At 37.9% G+C, this 20,061-nt stretch overlaps 1 protein-coding gene across 7 annotated transcripts in view; it reads right to left on the bottom strand.

The window, feature by feature from the left end:
- The window catches only part of QKI (QKI, KH domain containing RNA binding), a 160,489-nt gene that overhangs the window by 19,887 nt on the left and 120,541 nt on the right, over window positions 1-20,061 (bottom strand). For all 7 annotated transcript variants that reach the window (XR_011465439.1, XM_070377008.1, XM_070377010.1 and 4 more), the window contains exon 4: window positions 18,182-18,325. Coding sequence is in view for 6 of the 7 variants with exons in the window: in XM_070377008.1 (XP_070233109.1) it covers window positions 18,182-18,325 (144 nt within the window). In the remaining variant the exon portion in view is untranslated. The remainder of the gene's footprint in view (window positions 1-18,181; window positions 18,326-20,061) is intronic.

Raw genomic sequence — 20,061 nt, 5'->3', positions numbered from 1 at the left:
TATTTTTCTCCAAGATGATATAGAAACTATTAAATTTCAAGCTGGCCTGCTATACGCTTCCAAAGGCTGGGTTTAGGACTCTACATAGTTCTGTCTTCCAGGCCAGCTGGTGAGTTAGGCGCCCACAAATGAGACACACCAAGCGGCATCGAAGGGAGACCGGAGTGCTGGCTGAGGGCAGAAGGGGCGCCCCTCCTGTGCCTGCTGCTCTCAGCCGTGCACCTCGTCAGGGCAGCTCCGCCCAGGCTCCGGAGTTCTTCCCCAGCACTTGTAGAATCAGCCTCACGGAGTAGCCCCACCCCTCAGGCACAACCAGTGTGCGCACTCTTGTGAGCTGCTGAGCTTCTGTGTCAGCCAAGGCGCAGCTCTGTCAGAGATCCTGCCTCTGCACAGAACTCTCTCCACTTCTGTGATGGTAATATGGCGATAACAGCACCATTCTCTCTCTTTTATCTCCCAGTCCTGGGATAATAGTCAACTCCTAGAGCTCCTAAAACTGTATTACACTCCGTCTCCTCTCTCCTGTTTTAGTCTTCAACACCCATTTAACAAATTACTTTATCCTCTCTGTTGAAAGATCTAGTGTGGTCTCTGTTTTCCTGATTGAAGAGGAGGCCCTGCAGCACTACTTCACAGAACCTGAATTTCCCCGTCTGATACTTGTGGTCACATCAGCTTCCTTTCCTTTTTATGTCACCAACTTTATTTTGTGTCAAAAATTTAAGCAGATGATCTGCTATTTCTTTAGATTATTTTAAGGCTCGCTAATTCCATGTCCTTCCTTCTCGCAGTGTTCAGTTAACAGAGGCAACTGAGTACCTGCTAGGATGCAGATACTCTGCTAACCAGCCCAACACACCAAAAGAATGATGTTCACGAACTGAAGCACATTAGAGGGATTTCCAGAATCGTAACAGAAACTCAGTATCAGAAAGAGTTCGCCTGGGTAATACAGCCTGATTGTCTTTTACAAAGCAAGCCCTTAGTTCAAATAACGGCAAAAAAAGACTGTTCCTCTGAAAAATTTGTGGGTCAGAATGTTAGAGACACAGTTAAGGGGGGAAAAACCCTAGCATATATTTTACTATTTCCCATTTATTACACATTCTCCCATTTAAGCACAATCCCTGGTTTAGCAGCAACAACTTAACACTGATAAAGCAAAGTAAGACACTGAGAGAGCATGAGGCATTTTATTTCATTTTAAGGCTTAAAGCACTCAAACACTCACTGTCAAAGACATATACACAAAGCTCCATAAACTATTATATAAGACTAACAAATACTTTTGGGATAATACATTGTCTTTTTTTGACAAGCTATAGATTCATCTAAAAGTTCTGACAACCTCAGAAGAGCCAGGTCTCATTAGAAAGCACTTATTCCTTTCTATATCAAATACTGTATAATTTGAAATATTACTTTTTATAGTAAGCTTAACATAAATGACAACCTTTTGAAAGATTTCTATGACCCGAAACTCAGGCGGCATACTAGTATCAGTAGAGCCACACCTTTATAGGAAAAAAAAAAAAAAAACCCTAAATTGACTGTATTTTAGGTGGACTTTATCAAACTATATGGTCGGTGCTGTAGAAGGATGGCTGCAAACTGTGAGCTTAGGAGAGCCTCATTCGATAGCAGAAGGCAAGGAGTGGGAACCTGAAAACCGCGCTCTGAAAACCTGTTTGTTGTGAGAGGTATACAGAAGAAGCGGGAAACACTATTCTGTGACAGAAGCTAACACAAGAGTGTAATGGAGACCAGGTGGACAGCGTGGGCAAGGATCACAAACTTCTGTAAGGATCCAACGATGGCTACAGACTGCTTACAATACACACAGCGGTACGGTGACAAAACCTGCCACTCAGTTTTAATCATCTACAGGAATTCTTTCAAGTAACCCATTTTTTACTAGGAGATATTCATCCTATTTCTGAGTTATCAAGCAGAGTCTAATGACCTCAATGAGAGCAGATGCAGAAAGCCACATGGTCCTTAGAGCAACCTGAGGTCACCACTACCAGTTTCCCTTATATTCAAAACACTGAGTACTTTTGGATATAGTCATTACGGTGAGGTCCTTAATTTTGGTTGATTCCCACCTTAATGTTTTTCCTTTGTTGCTTCATAAGGTACACCTTCATTACACACAGTTGACTAGAACTCTGAGCGAACTCAAGGCCCGAGGAAAGCAGAGCAGGACAGCAGAGAGACAGTGAGTCTCCTCAAACGCCAGGCGGCCGCCTGACCTCCCGGGGGCATGACAGCAGCACAGGCGGGCAGATCAGGGTGCCGTGTGCACTGTAACTGTTTCAGATCATGGAGACACTGAACAGTTTTCCTTGGTCAGAAAAGAATAGTTAGTTCATTTTTTGAAGATTTGTTTCCCCTGAAATTTGAGTAACCTTTTCTATTTTAAGTGTTTACAGAGAATTTAACCTTTGTTATCTGGCTTAATCCTCTTAATTACTTAATTAAAGGTATATAAGACAGCTGTTATCTCTTTCACTGGCTGCACTTTAGGGTAAAATTAAACAAAAGATAAGAACTATGTAGATAAAGCACTCTTACTCTGAGTGTAAAATACTTCTTACACTTAGCCATCCAACGAAAGCGAGGAAGCAGGGTTTGCTTTAGTCACACCTGAAGATTCAAATAATAAAAAATAAAAACTTGGAAACAACACATTCCTCTGGGAATGAAAAATATTTCACTTCTGAAGTAATTTGCAAATACTCTACTCCTAAGTGGAAACTTATAAAGCAATCTAAAAACCTCATTTTAAAGTAGGCATGAGATAAATCAGGAAAAATCAAGGGGATTCTAGAGAAACATCTACTTCAGCTTCATTGACTACATGAAAGCCTTTGTGTGGATCACAACAAACTGGAAAATTCTTACAGAGATGGTAATACTAGACCACCTCACCTGTCTCCTGAGAAACCTGTATGCAGGTCAAAAAAGTAACAGTTAGGACAGGACATGGAAAAACAAATTGGTTCAAAACTGAGAAAGGAGCTTATCAAGGCTGCATACTGTCACCCTGTTTATTCAACTTATATGCAGAGTACATCATGTGAAATGCCGGGCTGGATGAAGATTGCCAGGAGATATCAACCACTTCAGATATGCAGCTGATAACCATTCTAGTGGCAGAAAGCAAAGAGGAACTAAACAGCCTCCTAATGAAGGTGAAACAGGAGAGTGAAAAGCTGGCTTAAAACTCAACATTCATAAAACTAAGATCATGGCATCTGGTCCCATTGCTTAAGGGCAAATAGATGGGGAAAAAGTGGAAACAGTGACAGATTTTAGTCACTTGGGCTCCAAAATCACTGAGGATGGTGACTGCAGCCATGAAATTAAAAGGTGCTTGCTCCTTGGAAGAAAAGTGATGACAAACCTAGATAGCATGTTAAAAAGCAGAGACATCACTGTGACGACAAAGGTCTATATAATCAAAGCTATGGTTTTTTAGTAGTCATGTACGATTCAGTTCAGTTGCGTCCAACTCTTTGTGACCCCATAGACTGTAGCACACCAGGCCTCCCTGTCCATCACCAACTCCTGGAGCTTCCTCAAACTCATGTCCATCCAGTCAGTGATGCCATCCAACCATCTCATCCTCTGTCATCCCCTTCTCCTCCTGCCTTCAATCTTTCCCAGCATCAGGGTCTTTTCCAATGAGTCAGTTCTTAGCATCAGTGGAGCTTCAGCATCAGCATTTGTCCTTCCGACGAATACCAGGACTCATTTCCTTTAGGATGGACTGGTTTTGATTACCCTGCAGTCCAAAGGACTCTCAAGAGTCTTCTCCAACACCACAATTCAAAAGCATCAATTTTTCCATGCTCAGCTTTCTTAAGGGTCCAACTCTCACATCCGTACATACTGGAAAAACCACAGCTTTGACTAGACAGACCTTTGTTGGCAAAGTTACATCTCTGCTTTTTAATATGCTGTCTAGGTTGGTCATAGCTTTTCTTTCAAGGAGCAAGTGTCTTGACTTCATGGCTACAGTCATTGTCATGTACAGAGCTGGACCATAAATAAGGGCTACTGCTGAAGAACTGCAGTGTTGGAGAGTCCCTTGGACAGCATGAGATTAAATCAGTCAACCCTAAAGGAAATGAACCCTTAATATTCATTGGAAAGAGTGATGCTGAAGCTGAAGCTCCAACAGTTTGGCCATCTGATGCAAAGAGCCAACTCACTGGAAAAGACTCTGATGCTGCAAAAGATTGAAGGTAAAGGAGAAGAGGGTGACAGGATGAGATGTTTGGATGGCATCATTGATACAACGGACACGAGTTGAGCAAACTCTAAGAGATGGTGAAGGACAGGGAAGTCTAGCATGCTGTGGTCCAAGGGGTCACAAAGAGTTGGACACGACTTAGTGATTGAACAACAATAAATCCACTCTGCTTAAGCAAGCTGATTATGCACAGTCATTTTGGGTTTGGGCTCTTCCATTTTGGGCTTGGCTGCTATTCTAAGGTGTTTTATGAATAGTAAGAATCACACCATATCCAATAATGAACCCATAAATTAGTAACACAAAATTACTAACAGAAACAAAACTGGAAAGTAGTGGAAAAAAATGATAAATGCTGAAAAGCGTTATAAGAACCCAGGAGTTATTTTCTTCAAAGAGCACAGATCTTCCTGTAAGTTGCAGATGACAGCTGTGTGCTGTGACCTGATGCTGTCAGTCGCTCAGTCCTGTCCGACTCTCTGTGACCCCAGGAACTGCAGCCTGCCTGGCTCCTCTGTCCATGGAATTTTCCAGACAAGAATACGGAGTGGGCTAACATTTCCTACTCCAGGGAATCTTCCCACCTCAGAGATCGAACCTGCATCTCGTGCATCTGCTGCACTGGCAGGTGGATTCTCTATCACTATCAGCATCTGGGAAGCCCCAAGGCTTGGATGAATGTTTAAACCGTACATACCGAGAAGACTCTTGAGAGTCCCCTGGACTGCAAGGAGATCAAACCAGTTAATCCTAAAGGAAATCAGCCTGAATATTCACTGGAAGGACGGATGCTGAAGCTGAAACTCCAATACTTTGGCCACCTGATGTGAAGAACTGACTCACTGGAAAAGACCCTGACGCTGGGAAAGACTGAAGGCGGGAGAAGGGGACAACAGAGAATGAGATGGTTGGATGGCATCACTGACTCAATGGACATGAGTTTGAGCAAGCTCCGGGAGTTGGTGATGGACAGGGAAACCTGGCGTTGCTGCAATCCATGGGGTAGCAAAGAGTAGGATATGACTGAGTGACTGAACTGTACTGTAGTATCAACAGGAGACCTGGAAGGGAACCGGTCTGCTCAGGTTGCCAAGGAATTCCCTATGATACCTGATGAGTTTATCAAGGAAGGGGGGCACCAACTTCCCTCCCAGTCTGGTGGTCAGGACTCTGTGCTTCCATTGCAGGGGGCACAAGTTCCATTCCTGGTCTGGGAACTAAGATCCTACATGCCTCATGGAGCATACAAAAGCAAAACAAAACAAAAACGAAAAGGGAAGAAAGGCATCCATCTGCCTCATAGATTGCTTTCCATACACACTAAACTGATTTATTTTGAAAAAAGTACCAATGATGTTCCACCAAGGAAGGCAAACACAGTAATATCTTAAGCAGGATCATTATTTACTAGGATATGCCCAAGAACTGTATGCAGAAAACACTGAAATGATCGAGACTTAGGAACAAATTGACTCAAGTATTATTGTCTTTTCAAATTTGGGCTTCCCTGGTGGCTCTGCAGTAAAGAATCTGCCTGCAATGCAGCAGACCTGGGTTCGATCCCTGGGTCAGGAAGATCCCCTGGAGAAGGGAACAACAATCCACTCCAGTATTCCTGCCTGGAGAATTCCATGGACAAAGGAGCCTGGCAGGCTACGGCCCATGGAGTTGCAAAAACTCAAACAAAATCTAGGTGCTTCTATATTGCTTTAAAATTATAATTTAAAATTATCCATAATCTACTACTATATGAAAACATCATTATTCCTATGTAGGTTTCACTATGAATGGAATTTTTCCTTTCATATTTGCTATTCAATTTTATATCCTACTATTTTTATGAAATATTCCACCAAAATTTTTTATATTATAGTTCCTGAAATTCTAAAATAAAATTATATTCGTTATATAAATGTTTACTGAAACACTATCTCTTGGATAGTTCTTACCTAACAAATAGTTTGCCCTCGAGAAAACTGGTGGTGGGGGTGGGGTTGGAGGAGTCGGGAAACGAGCCGGAAACATAAAATTAAGCAATTAAAACAAAGTGACAATAAGGACTTTCCAGAAACACAGTGCAAGAGTGTTGAACTAAATTTGGGTTGGTGATGAACAGGGGAGGGAAGGCTTTGGGGCATCAATACACAATGTGAGACTCAAAGGATGAGTAAGAGTTAAAGAGTTAAAGAGGAGGAAGAATGAAGTTGGTTCTGAAAAAAAGAACATGTTCAAAAATTTAGAATCAAGAGTATGAAATAAATAATGAAGCTGGTAAGGTTAATAACAGTTTGCAAGTCATGCTCAAGCAATTGGACGTACTCCTTGGAATAATTAGAAGTCATTCAAGTGTTTTAACCTAAGGAGAGTCATGATTAGGTTTCTATTTTAGAAGCATCACTTTAGCTTCAGTAAGGAGAATATTTGGAAAAATACAGCAAGATCATAAAGATTAAGAGGCAATTATAGGTTCCTAATCCAAGCAACACATAATGATGTCTGAACTGAGCTAATTCCAGTGGGGATGGAGGGTTAAAAATAGGAGTGAGAGAGGGTCAGAGGATAAAACCAACCGTACGTGTGTCAGGTGGGACTGAACAGTTCCCCACGGCTCAACATTAACCTGTTTTATAAAGAACACTGTTATAAACTGCTCTCCTGACTGGGGATTATTTCTTTTGGATAAATAACATGAAGATGAATTGCATTTATTTACTCCCCACTTCATGCCAGAAGATGCACACATCTTCCTAAACAGTGTCCTAAACAGGCTTTTCCAGTGTACATGGTCACACAGAGGTATGGGAGAGGGAACTCAGCTGCAACTTGAGGGAGTACCAGAGATCTAGCCCAGGAGAAAAAGCAGAGAAGCTAAGAGTCATGTGCTATTAAGAGACAGGATCAGAACCTGGTGATAAAGCAGACGGGAAGGAGGGGGTCTGCAGGTAAGCAGAGGGGAAATGAAGGACATCTGACTTCCAGGCAACTGATGCCATCCACAGAGAACACGATGGAGCAATCACTGTGTGAGGAGGACCGGGAATGATGTGATTTTAGGTCTGGACACATTATGTTTGAGATGCCAAGACGTCATCCACAGGGAGGTGTTGAAAACACTGGTGATCCGGAGTTGAAGATCAAAAGCATAATAAAAAACAATCACCATGGCAGTGGTCCTCGGAGACACAGTTACTGATGAGACTGCCCAAGAACAAACTGGAGAGATCACTCTGAAAAAGTATTCACTTTTAGTGAGACCATGACATTTCTAAGAACTATTGAGTGATCAAAAAGGTAACTGGTAAACTAATTAGTTCTGTCCTATTCTCATGTATATTACTAAATCTAAACCTTTCTGGTCTTGAGCCTGGTAAATAGCAGTTTCTCAATATAAGTTTGTGAAATGAATCGCTTCTGACAGTCACCGAGTCTTTTAATATAAAAAAATTATAACAAGTATGTTGTAATTCCACAGGTGCTAAATTCAATAATCAAGGAATTTTATTTAAACAGAGCATACTGTCATCACTCACAGAATTCATAAAACAGTATCACAATGTAAGTGAATTCACAAATCTGCTAACTTATTTGAAGATACTATATTCATAAAGATGTTTAATTAAAAAACATGCTATGTCAGTTTAATTTATATTTGATTTTAATATACTTAAATGATTTTAATGTATATTACAGATTATTTTTTCCACAAAGGCATTAAAAATTAAGAAAATAATAGACAAAACACATCCACTTACATAACCCTGCAGTATAAATATAGGCTTCAGAGAAATTCCCATAAAGGAGAAATCTTGTTGTTAAAAAGTATCACTTTTGAAATTAAATTTTCAAAATTCAGTTATCAAAAATACAGAAGGCAATTCAAGCCATGAGCTATGACTGAATCATTAATATACTTCTTAAATCTCTCAATGGTAGCTACCTGAATTTTACTTATAAATACTGTAATTCTAAGACATTTGAAATGTTGTCAAGAAAAATTGACTGTAAGGATCAAAAAAATAAGGAGCAATTAAATAAAATACAGGGTGTTTGGTTTTCTTAACATTTTTGCCAATTCAATTTCAGTGTACATTAGTACAGAGTGAATGGATTACAAACGCTTCACCTATATAAAAGGAACATGATGCTACTTACCAACCATCAGAAGGGCATGCAAACAAATTAAAGGGATGTATGAAAATAATTGAACTAAAGACATACTGAGACATTACTCACCTATTTTTCTATTAAATAATTTAAATTCTTTAATAAAATATATTTTATATTAGTTTTAGAGATCTGTGTAGAGTATCATACATTTAATAGGGAAACAGATAACAAAACTAAAGTGCATTATCCCAGCCAGTGAGTGGCATATTTAATTATGGAATAAAAACATTAAAATATAAAAATAAGTGGGCTCAAGCAAGTGTAAAACGTTACATAGGAGATTCAACAGGCAAATTCTGAGGGATGTATGGAACAAGAGATTAAAATGGAAGGACTTCCTATATAAACTGTAAAAATATTTCCTAGAGAGTAAACATACACTGCCCTATTACTCTAAGCCTAGAATCCCTTGTTTTAAAAGTTACAAGCTATCTCAACAGTCAACTCCCACAGAATCTGTACTTAGAAAAGCTATCCCTCAACAAATCCTTCTAAGAATAAAAAGGAGGGTGTTTCTTCAGTCTTTATTTATGAGACCTTGTACATAAGACACATTTTATTATCACCTAGAAGCTTCATTAAAAGTGAAGCTTCAAGTCTGAGGAAAAGCTCCTCTGTTTAAAAAAACCCGACCCCATTGCCAGACAACATTAAGGCTGGATGGGGATTAAAGAGACCTCAGTGACAGTGACTGAAGTCTTAAAATCTACACTTTGTCATGCTTTCTTAATTTAATCTGCATGTACGGACTGTATGACCTGCCTCCTGAGAAATCTGTATGCAGGTCAAGAAGCAACAGTTAGAACTGGATATGCAACAACACATTGGTTCTAAATTAGGAAAAGGAGTACGTCAAGGAGGTATGTTGTCACCCTGTTTATTTAACTTCTATGCAGAGTACATCATGAGAAATGCTGGACTAGATGAAGCACAAGCTGGAATCAAGACTGTCAGGAGAAATATCAATAACTTCAGTTATGCAGATGAACACCACACTTATGGCAGAAAGCGAAGAACTACTAAAGAGCCTCCTGATGAAACTGAAAGAAGAGAGTGAAAAAGCTGGCTTAAAACTCAACATTCAGAAAACTAAGATCATGGCATCTGGTCCCATCACTTCATGGGAAATAGATGGGGAAACAGTGTCAGACTTTATTTTTCTGGGCTCCAAAACCACTGCAGATGGTTACTGCAGCCATGAAATTAAAAGACGCTTACTCCTTGGAAGAAAAGTTATGACCAACTTAGACAGCATATTAAAAAGCAGAGACATTACTTTGTCAACAAAGGTCTGTCTAGTCAAAGCTATGGTTTCTCCAGTAGTCATGTATGGATGTGACAGTTGGACTATAAAGAAAGCTGAGCACTGAAGAATTGATGCTCTTAAACTGTGGTGTTGGAGGAGACTTTTGAGAGTCCCTTGGACTGCAAGGAGATCCAGTCAGTCCTAAAGGAAATCAGCCCTGAATATTCTTTGGAAGGACTGATGCTGAAGCTGAAACTCCAATACTTTGGCCACCTGATGAGAAGAACTGACTGCTTGGAAGAGACCCAGATGCTTGGAAAGATTGAAGGCAGGAGCAGAAGGGGATGACAGAGGATGAGACGGTTGGATGGCATCACGGATTCAATGGACATGAGTTTGAGCAACCTCCGGGAGTTGGTGATGGACAGGGAGGCCTGGCGTGCTGCAGTCCGTGGGGTCGCAGAGAGCTGGACACAACTGAGCAACTGAACTGATAGACTGCTATCTATCCAAAAATACAGTGCTTTAATTATTTGTGAAAACTCTAGCTGGAACAACGATCCTGTAGCTGGTCTAATGCAGAATAAACAAACAGCACAGCTAACACTGTGGGTGGGGCATACAGGGAAACTGATGTAAAATTCTATTAAAATGTATTTAGTAGTTCCACTCTGCAAAAAAAAAAAAAAAAAAAAAAAGCACCTTTCAATTCCTGAAAGAACTTTTCTCTCTCACCACATTTAACAAGAAGTATACACCGACTCCCATCAGAGAGCCTTACACTCAGCCTGTATCATGTCATGCCATTGTGATTCCAGGACTTCTAGCACTTCCACGATGGTCTTTGTATTCCACATTTAAATGAGATTTTCGGAAAGTCTTACTTATAGTTGGGTCTAGTTTAAGGTTTAACAACAATCTCAGAAACACAAAATCAGATTCAGATAACTACTCTGATATATTAATACAATTTATATTAGTAAAGATTAAACTATAAAATTCATTTATTATACTTTAAAAATATTTATTTTATACTTTCTCATCTGAATTAAAGAATCATCATGTGTAACTTGCATCTACAATTTCAGGCCACGAAGGTTATTTAACAGCAACCAATTTTTCCCTTTCCTTACAAAACTATAATCTTGTGGCTTGAAAATGTTAACAGATGCCCCCCGATCACCCAGAGGAACGTATTCATTGTGTGAGTAAGTCTCACATTTAGAAATTTTAAATACCTAAATTTCACTGAATGTTTTTTCTGGAGAGCAGATATAAAGCACCAAATGCAAGAACTATCACTATTACTGATACCTTGAGGACGAATGAGGTTAAACAAGCTTAGAGAGATATTCATCACCTGAGGCGTTTAAGGCAACATTTCCTCACTAAAAAGTCATTACACTAAAACCCAGATCTGTGGAGAGACAGGGAAAGACAGAGCTCTCTCTGCAAGTTATTTACATGCAACCTAAATAATCCTATTTACAAGTATGAGTACCTCATCTGATTTCCAAAAAGCTTTAAATGTTCATCTTTGTGTGACAAATATGAGAAGTGTAAAGATACCTCTTTATTATATGCCCTAAGCAAAAAATTAATCTTATATTAATGTTTATTAAAACAAAACACTTAATAGCATTACTTGAAGATATATTTAACTTAGGAAGACAAACTTATGTTTACAATTTTCACTTTTTTCTCCAGAGATCTGGAACAAAATATTTTTCCTTAAATTTGTTTACTGTACTGTATTTAGTGAAAATACAAGCCTTAATAACAGGATCATCCACATGGCAGCATGGATCAGCTTATTCTAATGAAGAATGTAAGAAGCTATCAGCCTTCTGTACAGTCTTGCCTATATAAGAGGAAGCAAGGACTGGTTCCTTTCAAACCTGTAATTTATGAGTTTATTCAAACCCGCCAAATTGTTTTACGTAAACGCCTCTCACATTTAAAAATTCCCATGGCAACTCATTTAGTTTGGCAGACAGGAAGACCCAAATTCAATCCTTTTATCCTGCAGCTAAACCGTTACAATGGTAATTCTGCTCTGACACTTTGAAGAGACTGCTAATTACTGTACTCTGGGTCCCTAGACAGATTTCCCATTCAGATTAAAATGGTTGTGCAAGGCAGAAAAACAGCAGCAACACCCTCCGTACATGAGAGACGGTCTCTCACGTTACAGCTCTATCAAGGGGCGAGTGCATTACAGCTGGATCTTTTAATCCTTCTTTCCCAATAACACGAAAAGGAGGCCAACGATACCACAGACTTCAATTATTGATCCTTTGGTCAAGAACTAAATTAACAATTCAGTTTAAAACTTGCACTTTAAAAACAGACTGTGCTATCTCCAAAGTCATCACCTCTCTAGAATTTTATTTAGTTTTATTCATCTTTTAGTGCTACATGTGAGCTTTTGGTTTTGTTGATTTTCTCTATTTGTTCCTTTTCTGTTTCACTGATTTCTGCTTTTTTATCTTCTTTCTACTTGATTTGTTTTTATTTCCACAGCTTCTTAAAGGTGGACTATTAGTGACTTATGACCTTTCTTTTATACTTTTGAGACCTTTTATTTATGCTAAAAATATTTTCTCTGAATAATGCTTTAACTGCATCCCAAATATTATGTGGTATTTTTATTACCATTCACTTCACAGTATTTCCTATTTTATTTCATGATTTCTTCTTTGACTTATGAGTTATTTCGAAATGTTTCCCAATATTTGGGACTTTTAAATTTATCTTATTGTGACTGACTGGTAACTGAATTCTGTTTCCAAAAAATGCTTTCTGTTAAGATTTTATTCTCTTTGAATTAGAGTGCATTTTTGTACTATTCCATCATACTGTCTGTTTTGGTGAATATCACTTTTACACTTAAAAGGCACATGTATTCTGCGGTACTTGTTTATGTGTTTTATAAATGTCATTTAGGTGAAGTAAGTGAAAGTCACTTAGTCATGTCTGACTCTTTGCGACCCCATGGACTATATATAGTCCATGGAACTGTCCAGGCCAGAATACTGGAGTGGGTAGGCTCTCTCTCCTCCAGAGGATCTTCCCAACCCAGGGACTGAACCCAGGTCTCCCACACTGCAGGCAGATTCTCTACCAGCTGAGCTACAAGGGAAGCCCAAGAATACTGGAGTGGGTAGCCTATCCCTTCTCCAGGGGATTTTCCTGACCGAGGAATCGAACTGGGGTCTCCTGCATTGCAGGCAGATTCTTTACCAACTGAGCTATCAGGGAAGCCCCATTTAGATGAAGGTGGTAGATAATGTTCAAGTCTTCTTTCCCATTTTTCCCCTGAATTACTGAAAGATTATAAAGACCTCCATTCGTTGTAATAATGTGTGTGTATCCTAGCGTGTTCTCCTTGAAGGCACTGAAACGGCAGTTTAGACGTGTGCACATGTGTGCATGTATAGCTCACACAACCTACATGAACAGAGTAGACCTTAAAAAGATAGAGTATTGTGACCAACTTCAAGATGAAAAATTTACCAACTCAGATGACAAAGACAAATTTCTTGAAAAATACAAGAACAGGGAAATAAACTAAGTTCAATATTTATTAATATGAATGAAATGGGATTTGTAATAAAAGCCTTTCCACAAAACCAAAAGAAAAATACAAGTCACAGATTAGAATATTTGTCCAATAAAGGATTCATTTTCAACACATAAAGAATTGCTTTAACACTAAAAAGTAAAAAAGACAAGCCAAGAAGAATGATAGAAAGATTTAAGATACTTCATCAAAGAAAACATATGAATTCTCAAGAAGCATATTAAAAGATGCTCCATATCATTTGTATTCACAGAAATAAAAATTAAGTGAAAGGAGAAACAACCTGTGGCTTATGTATACAATGGAATGCTAATTATCAATCAAAAGGACAACCCACTGATACATGCAACAGCATGGATGAAACTCAAAAGAGCCAAGCTGCATGAAAGTACAAAGAAAGGAAATCTAGAAAAAGCGAACTGATTTAAAAGAGGCAAATTCATACAACCAGAGAGTAGAATGTTGGTTGCCAGGGGCTAGGGAAGAGGTGACGTCCATCAAACGGCACGAACTCTCAGTTATGAGATGAATAAGTTCTGGGGATTTAAGGCACAGTATAGTGGTTACATTTAATTAATACACTGTACTCCTGAAATTTGCTGATTATACACAAAAAACCAATGAGTATATGAGATGATGGATGCTAACTTGATTGTGATGGTAACCTGGTAATCTGAATTGATGGCAAAAGGGCTAAGAGAAAACTTTTTAGGGTAATGGAAACCTTGACTGTAGTAGTGGCTGTAAATATACACAGTTGTCAAGGGTCAAACTGTACATTTAAAATTAATGGGTTTTTATTTGTGTGAAAAAAGAAAAAGTTCCTGAAGAAGAGCCTTTTTTTCATGTCTTCAAAATGGCTATGCTTCAGAGTTAAAAAGACTGCTCTTATGTATTTAAATCAGACCCATCAGTTTATAGATCATTCCTCAAACAAGTATCTCTATAACACTAGATGGTGAATACACTCTCAGAAAAAACATTCTGATGGTCAATTAAATTTGGAAATGGTTTCTACCAGAGATTCACAATACTTATATTTACGGCTTTCTTTTATCCAGAATACCTATGAAAAGTACCTTATGAAATATAGTTATGGAACTGCCACTGTCCTAAACATTAAACATCCTGCTTTAAATAACTTTCTATACCCTTAAAGCTCTAAAATACAGTCAACCTGGAATAAATATTTGTTAATCTGAATACAATACTAGAAGAGCTACACTTGGATAGCTATTGGCATCTTAAATTTACCAGATTCAAAACTGAGTTCCAAGTAATCTCTTCAAAATCTATTCCTAACACACCCTTCATCAGAGTAACAGCAATTATATCCTTTCAGTTGTTCAGGCTAAAAATTTTGGTATCATGCCTGACGCCTTGCTTTCTAACATCCCATAGATGATCCATTAGCAAATCCTGCCAGTTTCACTTTAAAAATATGCTTAGAAATGAGACCATGACTCACTTCTGTGGCTACACTGACCCAACCCATCATCACCTCTCATCTGAATTAATTCAAGAGTCCTGGAACTGGCAAACTTTTTCTGTAATATACCAGACAGTAAATGGCTTTTCTGGGCATATGGTCTCTGTGGCACTTACTCAACTCACCACTGGAGCTCAGATGCAGCCACAGACAATATGTAAACGAAGAAGCATAAGCACGGCTGTGCTTCAATAAAACTTAGACAATGCAATTTGAATTTTATATAATTTTCACATTTCATGAAGTATTATTCTTCTTCAAATATTATTCTTCTGATTTTTTCCCCTGGTCATTAAAAAATGTAAAAACCATGCTAAGCTCATGGGCTATTCAAACCCAGTGGGAGGCTGGTTTTGGCCCACGGGCCTTAATTTGTGAACTCCTATGAGAGCTTCCTTTCTTTCACATTGTGTGATTTATTGTTTTAAACAGAGCAGACCAGTAATCCTTACTAAATATTAATCAGATCATGTCATTCCCTTCTCCTTAAGCACGCCAATGGTTTCTACTTAGAGAGCTCAGTCCTGTCTGACTCTTTATGACCCCATGGACTGTAGCCCACCAAGCTCCTCTGTCCATGGGATTCTCCAGGCAAGGAGACTGGAGTGGGTTGCCATGCCCTCCTCCAGGGGATCTTCCCAACCCACGTTCCCCACACTGCAGGCAGATTCTTTACCATCTAAGACACCAGAGAAGCCCACCCATTCTAGACCAAAAGCCACGGTTCTTAAAATGGTTAACAAGGCCCTGTACAATAATTAATCAATTGTCATAATATATACATGAGGATACTAAGACCAAATTTAATTAAAAGTAGGTTCAGATATTCTGTTAAAAAAGGCAAAAAGAAATGGAAATTTAGTCTACAGCCATACCACCCTGAACGTGCCCAATCTTGTCTGATCTCAGAGGCTAAGCAGGGTTGGGCCTGGTTGGTACTTGAATGGGAGAAATGGAAAGTTATAGCACATTACGGTATCAGTGTGGTGGGAATAAAGGAAATGAAAACATCTGATAACAGAACATGAGTAAATTAATATACAAGTTCTCTGTAAGGATCAAATCTATGTTAAAGTGATTTGAACATATAAAGATAAGAGATCACAATTTCCCAAAATACTGTGTATGTGTAAGCACATTAGGTAAATGCTAAGCAAAAACTGTAAGTTCAGCCAAGAAATTTAACAGCCTCATTTATTTTGAAAGGCTCACAGGAAAAGTGTGCGAATTATTATCTGAATAAAAAAACAAGCACTAAAATTTCATCTGAGTTTTCTAATTACAATAAACCAGTTCAACACGCGTATCTAAAAGCCTAAGTTTTACATATATAAGATTAACAATTAATCTATTAAAATGCTATTTGTCTAATTACAAAATAGTATTTTATCAAAGGGTTAGATTAAATTAGTAACTTTCTCATAGAAGCTTAAAGAAACAAAACTAAAGGAAAGCGTGCAGCAGCGCACTGCAACGTGGCCTAATAAACAGAAATGACCGACACATCCTAGCCTAAATACTCAGCTAAAACCAACAGTCCACACTGTAAAACTCCGTAAGAAGCATACAAACTATAGTTTTTTTAACCCAACTAAAAAAACACAAACCACAAATAAGAATCACAAGTTCCTAACAATTTCAAGTAACTAATTTTCTCACAGGAGCCACTTAAAATAAGAAGGCTATCATTATATCTTCCTATAAAACCTCTGCTTAATGTTCTATCTATATGCTTAGTAAAATCCTAAAATTAATTATTTCACAAACATTTTCCTTCTCTGACTTTTAAAGTTTTCTCAACTACCTATACTTTGTTTACAATTAAGACTACTTCTTCAGCGTACAACAAGGAGTTCCAGACAAGGTAACTCACTGGTTACCCTGCTTCCAGAGGAGTGATGTGTCCAATCATTGATTATCTTTATACAGTTTTTTCAAACAAACAAAAAAAATCACTCTTACTAATTTCTGAGAATCAATTGAGTGGGTTAAGACTAAAAGTGAAAAGAGAGATTTATTTTAACTGGGTTGGCAAGAATTTGTCTTCAAGAAATACAGTGGAGGCAGATTTACATCAATAGTTCTTTTCTGTCAAGGATAACCTGTCCCCAAATATGAGCAAAATCAGGGCACTCATCAATAGTCCTTATCTGTCAATGAAGATGATGTGATTTCCACAAAATGTTACACTGTATTTATAAAAGTATATTGAAGATCTCAAGAATCTAAAGGAGGTATAGTTCAGATTTATGGAAATGAGATTGAACAACTAACTGTACCTATGATAAAAAGACCATCTTTAGTAGATATTTCATAGTAACACATGAAGACTTGCCAGACTGGTTACACTATATGTAACTGAAGAAATGACTTTTCTCTAGTTACGCATGGTTTATTTTGTGATTGAAGAAACAAAAGAGACTAAAACAAACTAATTATTCAAATCAAAGAAACATTTGAAATAAAAAAAACAGTACTATCCAGCATAAACAATTCTGTCAGGTAAAGTCACTACAACTCTACAGATTAAGTGTGATCATCTCAAAACCCCTATTACAATACTTTTGCAGTGAAATTAAAAACTGCTAAGGCTTGTCTGAGTTCCTGTACTTGCTGGGAGAAGGGGGGTCGGGAGGGAGGGGCTTGGGTGGTGGGAAGGAACTTACTGTAAGGCTGTTTTGAAACCCCAATTTGAATTTAAAAGGTTTGAACTCTGAACAGTAAGTTATGTGTGGTGTTATGCAAACTGATGGAAATACATTCAAATTATCAAAATTAGAAAAATTAGAATCAAATCACAAGGAATATAGGTACAAGGATACTGGAATTTCCCAGGCAAGAACACTGGAGTGGGTTGCCATTTCCTACTCTAGGGGATCTTCCTGATCTGACCCAGGGATGGAATCCGGGTCTCTCGTGTCTCCTGCATTGATAAGTCGGTTCTTTACCACTGTGCCACCTGGGAAGCCCACGGAATCCATAGGCAACACAGGTAACGCACTCCTACTAACACAGATCACCCAACAGAAGTATTAGCTCGTGTGGACTTCGTGTACACTCACTGCTTGTTTGCAATGAGAAACTGATCTAAAAGAGAGACAAAGCTTTCATCAGCCCTACTTGATGACGGACCTACATTTTTACTCCGTAACAGACTGATGCAAAGGTAACCACACTTTTGAAAAACAGGCCACTGATTCGGTTTGCTCCACTTCACAAAAAATAAACAGGGAGCAGACTTTCCCATTTAAGAAATGGAGCACTGTCTGTCTCTTATTCTATAGCAAATGACTTGTAAATTATTTTTATATTTTGTGCTTAAATAAAATTTTGAACAAATAATAACCTATTCTTTATTAACATAAACATTATAATAATTAAAACATTAACTGAAAAAGATCATGGGCCTAAATCTAAGATTTGGAAATTATTACTTACTGCAGGTACCAGTAATTTCTTCACTTCCTCAACAGCTCTCTTCAGTTTGATCTCTGCTCTGTTTTGAGCATCTTCCACAGTGATCAGTACATGTAAATCTTCATTGAGATGCTCCCAATTAGGCTTGCCTCGATTTTGCTCCTCCTAAAAAATTTACAATGCACACGATTACAAATTTTTCTTTCACAGAGACAGCACATCTTTCTATCCATAATAATGACCTGCTGCAATCATTAAGCTATGCTTGCATTGTTTTGCTATGAGTAAATAAAAGGTCACTGAGGTAAATTTAAGCAAGTCACCTGTCAAGGCCATGTGGCTAGTAACTTGCCAAATTTAGGAACTGAATCAACATCTTCATTCTCAAATTCAGCAGTTTTCCCATGTTGTTGCAACTGCTTTTAGTAACATTGGCTGAATTCAAGAACAGGAAAAGTATTTTACCAACAGACATTATTGTGTAGACAAATGCCATTTGTTTTAAGCATTTCAAGTAATGATTATGGAACCATTTCATTATAAAATAATAACAAGGAATAAATGTAACGATACTTTTAACTGTAGTTCTATCAGACCTTACTTTAAAAACGGTGAGGTGTACAGTCACTCTTTTAACCATACCATCATAAACACTAGTTTTAGCAGAGAACATCTGCATTTCATTTCCCCTGTGTCTTCAGATGACCCAGTGATCCCCAGGTAAAAAACACTGTCAAGCTACAGGAAAGATTGGCCATACTTTCCTTTCAGCTAAAATATAATCATTTCAGAGCTGCTTCTTGCCTTAAGCTTTAGAGATAATATACAAATATATTTGTAAGTATTTCATAAATATAATTTTAATAATTAAAAACAATATCAACATGAATATCAAAATGGTATAAATAAATGCATATGGTTCAGTGCAATGTACCACACATAAACAATGAACAATACTTTTTTTTGAAGTTTCATCTATAAGTATTCTGTTTACTGAATTGTGAATACTATTTACTGAATTCTTCCAATCAAAGAAAAATAAACTGGTTATTAAAAACAAACAAAAAAAGTTTTCTACCACAACTCACATGTTTGCAGAGGTCATGCCAGGGAAAAGAAATATATGGAACTCAGACAATAAGGATAGAAATGAGTTCTTAAAAAAAGTTAATGCTTCTCTTTATTTTCTATTAATATCATTAAGTGTGAAAAGGCACCCAAGTGTTGTGAGGGGAAATGGGAAACCAAACAAAGCACAGCAGCCTGTGGTCGGCCACCTGTGTGCTCCCAAGGAGTGAATTCAAGGAGACAGCATAGCACACTCACCAGGTGCCACAAAGTACTTGAAGCTTCAAGGGAAACAGCAATAGTCGATGTCTGTCAGACACCATGCAACCTTTGAGTTTAAAATATTTGTCTTTATCAGCATTAGATCATGCTACATTCCTTTTGATGATGTCTTATCTTTGCAATGCTAGGTTTTCAGTGCTTGCTGTAATAAAAAGCCATGTCCATGCAAAATCAGTGTGGAACAGGAAGAGGGTGGTAGTGTCCAGTTTGAGAATCTGAACAGTACCCAAGAGAAAAACAAATCCATTAATAAATAATGTGGTTGTTTATAAATAAAATTTAAACAAAAATTTCAATTTAAGTTGTTTTGATAAACTAAGCTGTTTGGGAAGTAACCATTTAAAAATGGGAAGAAAAACTCTTCAGCATTTTTTTTTGCCAAGGGGACACCATGAAAAACTGAGAGACTCAAGGAGTCAGTGAGTCAAGGAACTGGGAACCTCATGGCTATCTGTGTGCCAAATACAAAGTGTGCAGACACACCTCTACTGTAACAATAAAAAGCAATTTTAAAATCCAGAGTTTAATTTTTATGTTGAAAAACATTGACA

The sequence above is a fragment of the Bos mutus genome, chromosome 9, assembly GCF_027580195.1.
Source record: "Bos mutus isolate GX-2022 chromosome 9, NWIPB_WYAK_1.1, whole genome shotgun sequence".
NCBI lineage: Eukaryota > Metazoa > Chordata > Mammalia > Artiodactyla > Bovidae > Bos > Bos mutus.
The sequence above is the reverse complement of the archived record's forward strand: the minus strand, read 5'-3'. Positions and strand labels throughout refer to the sequence as shown.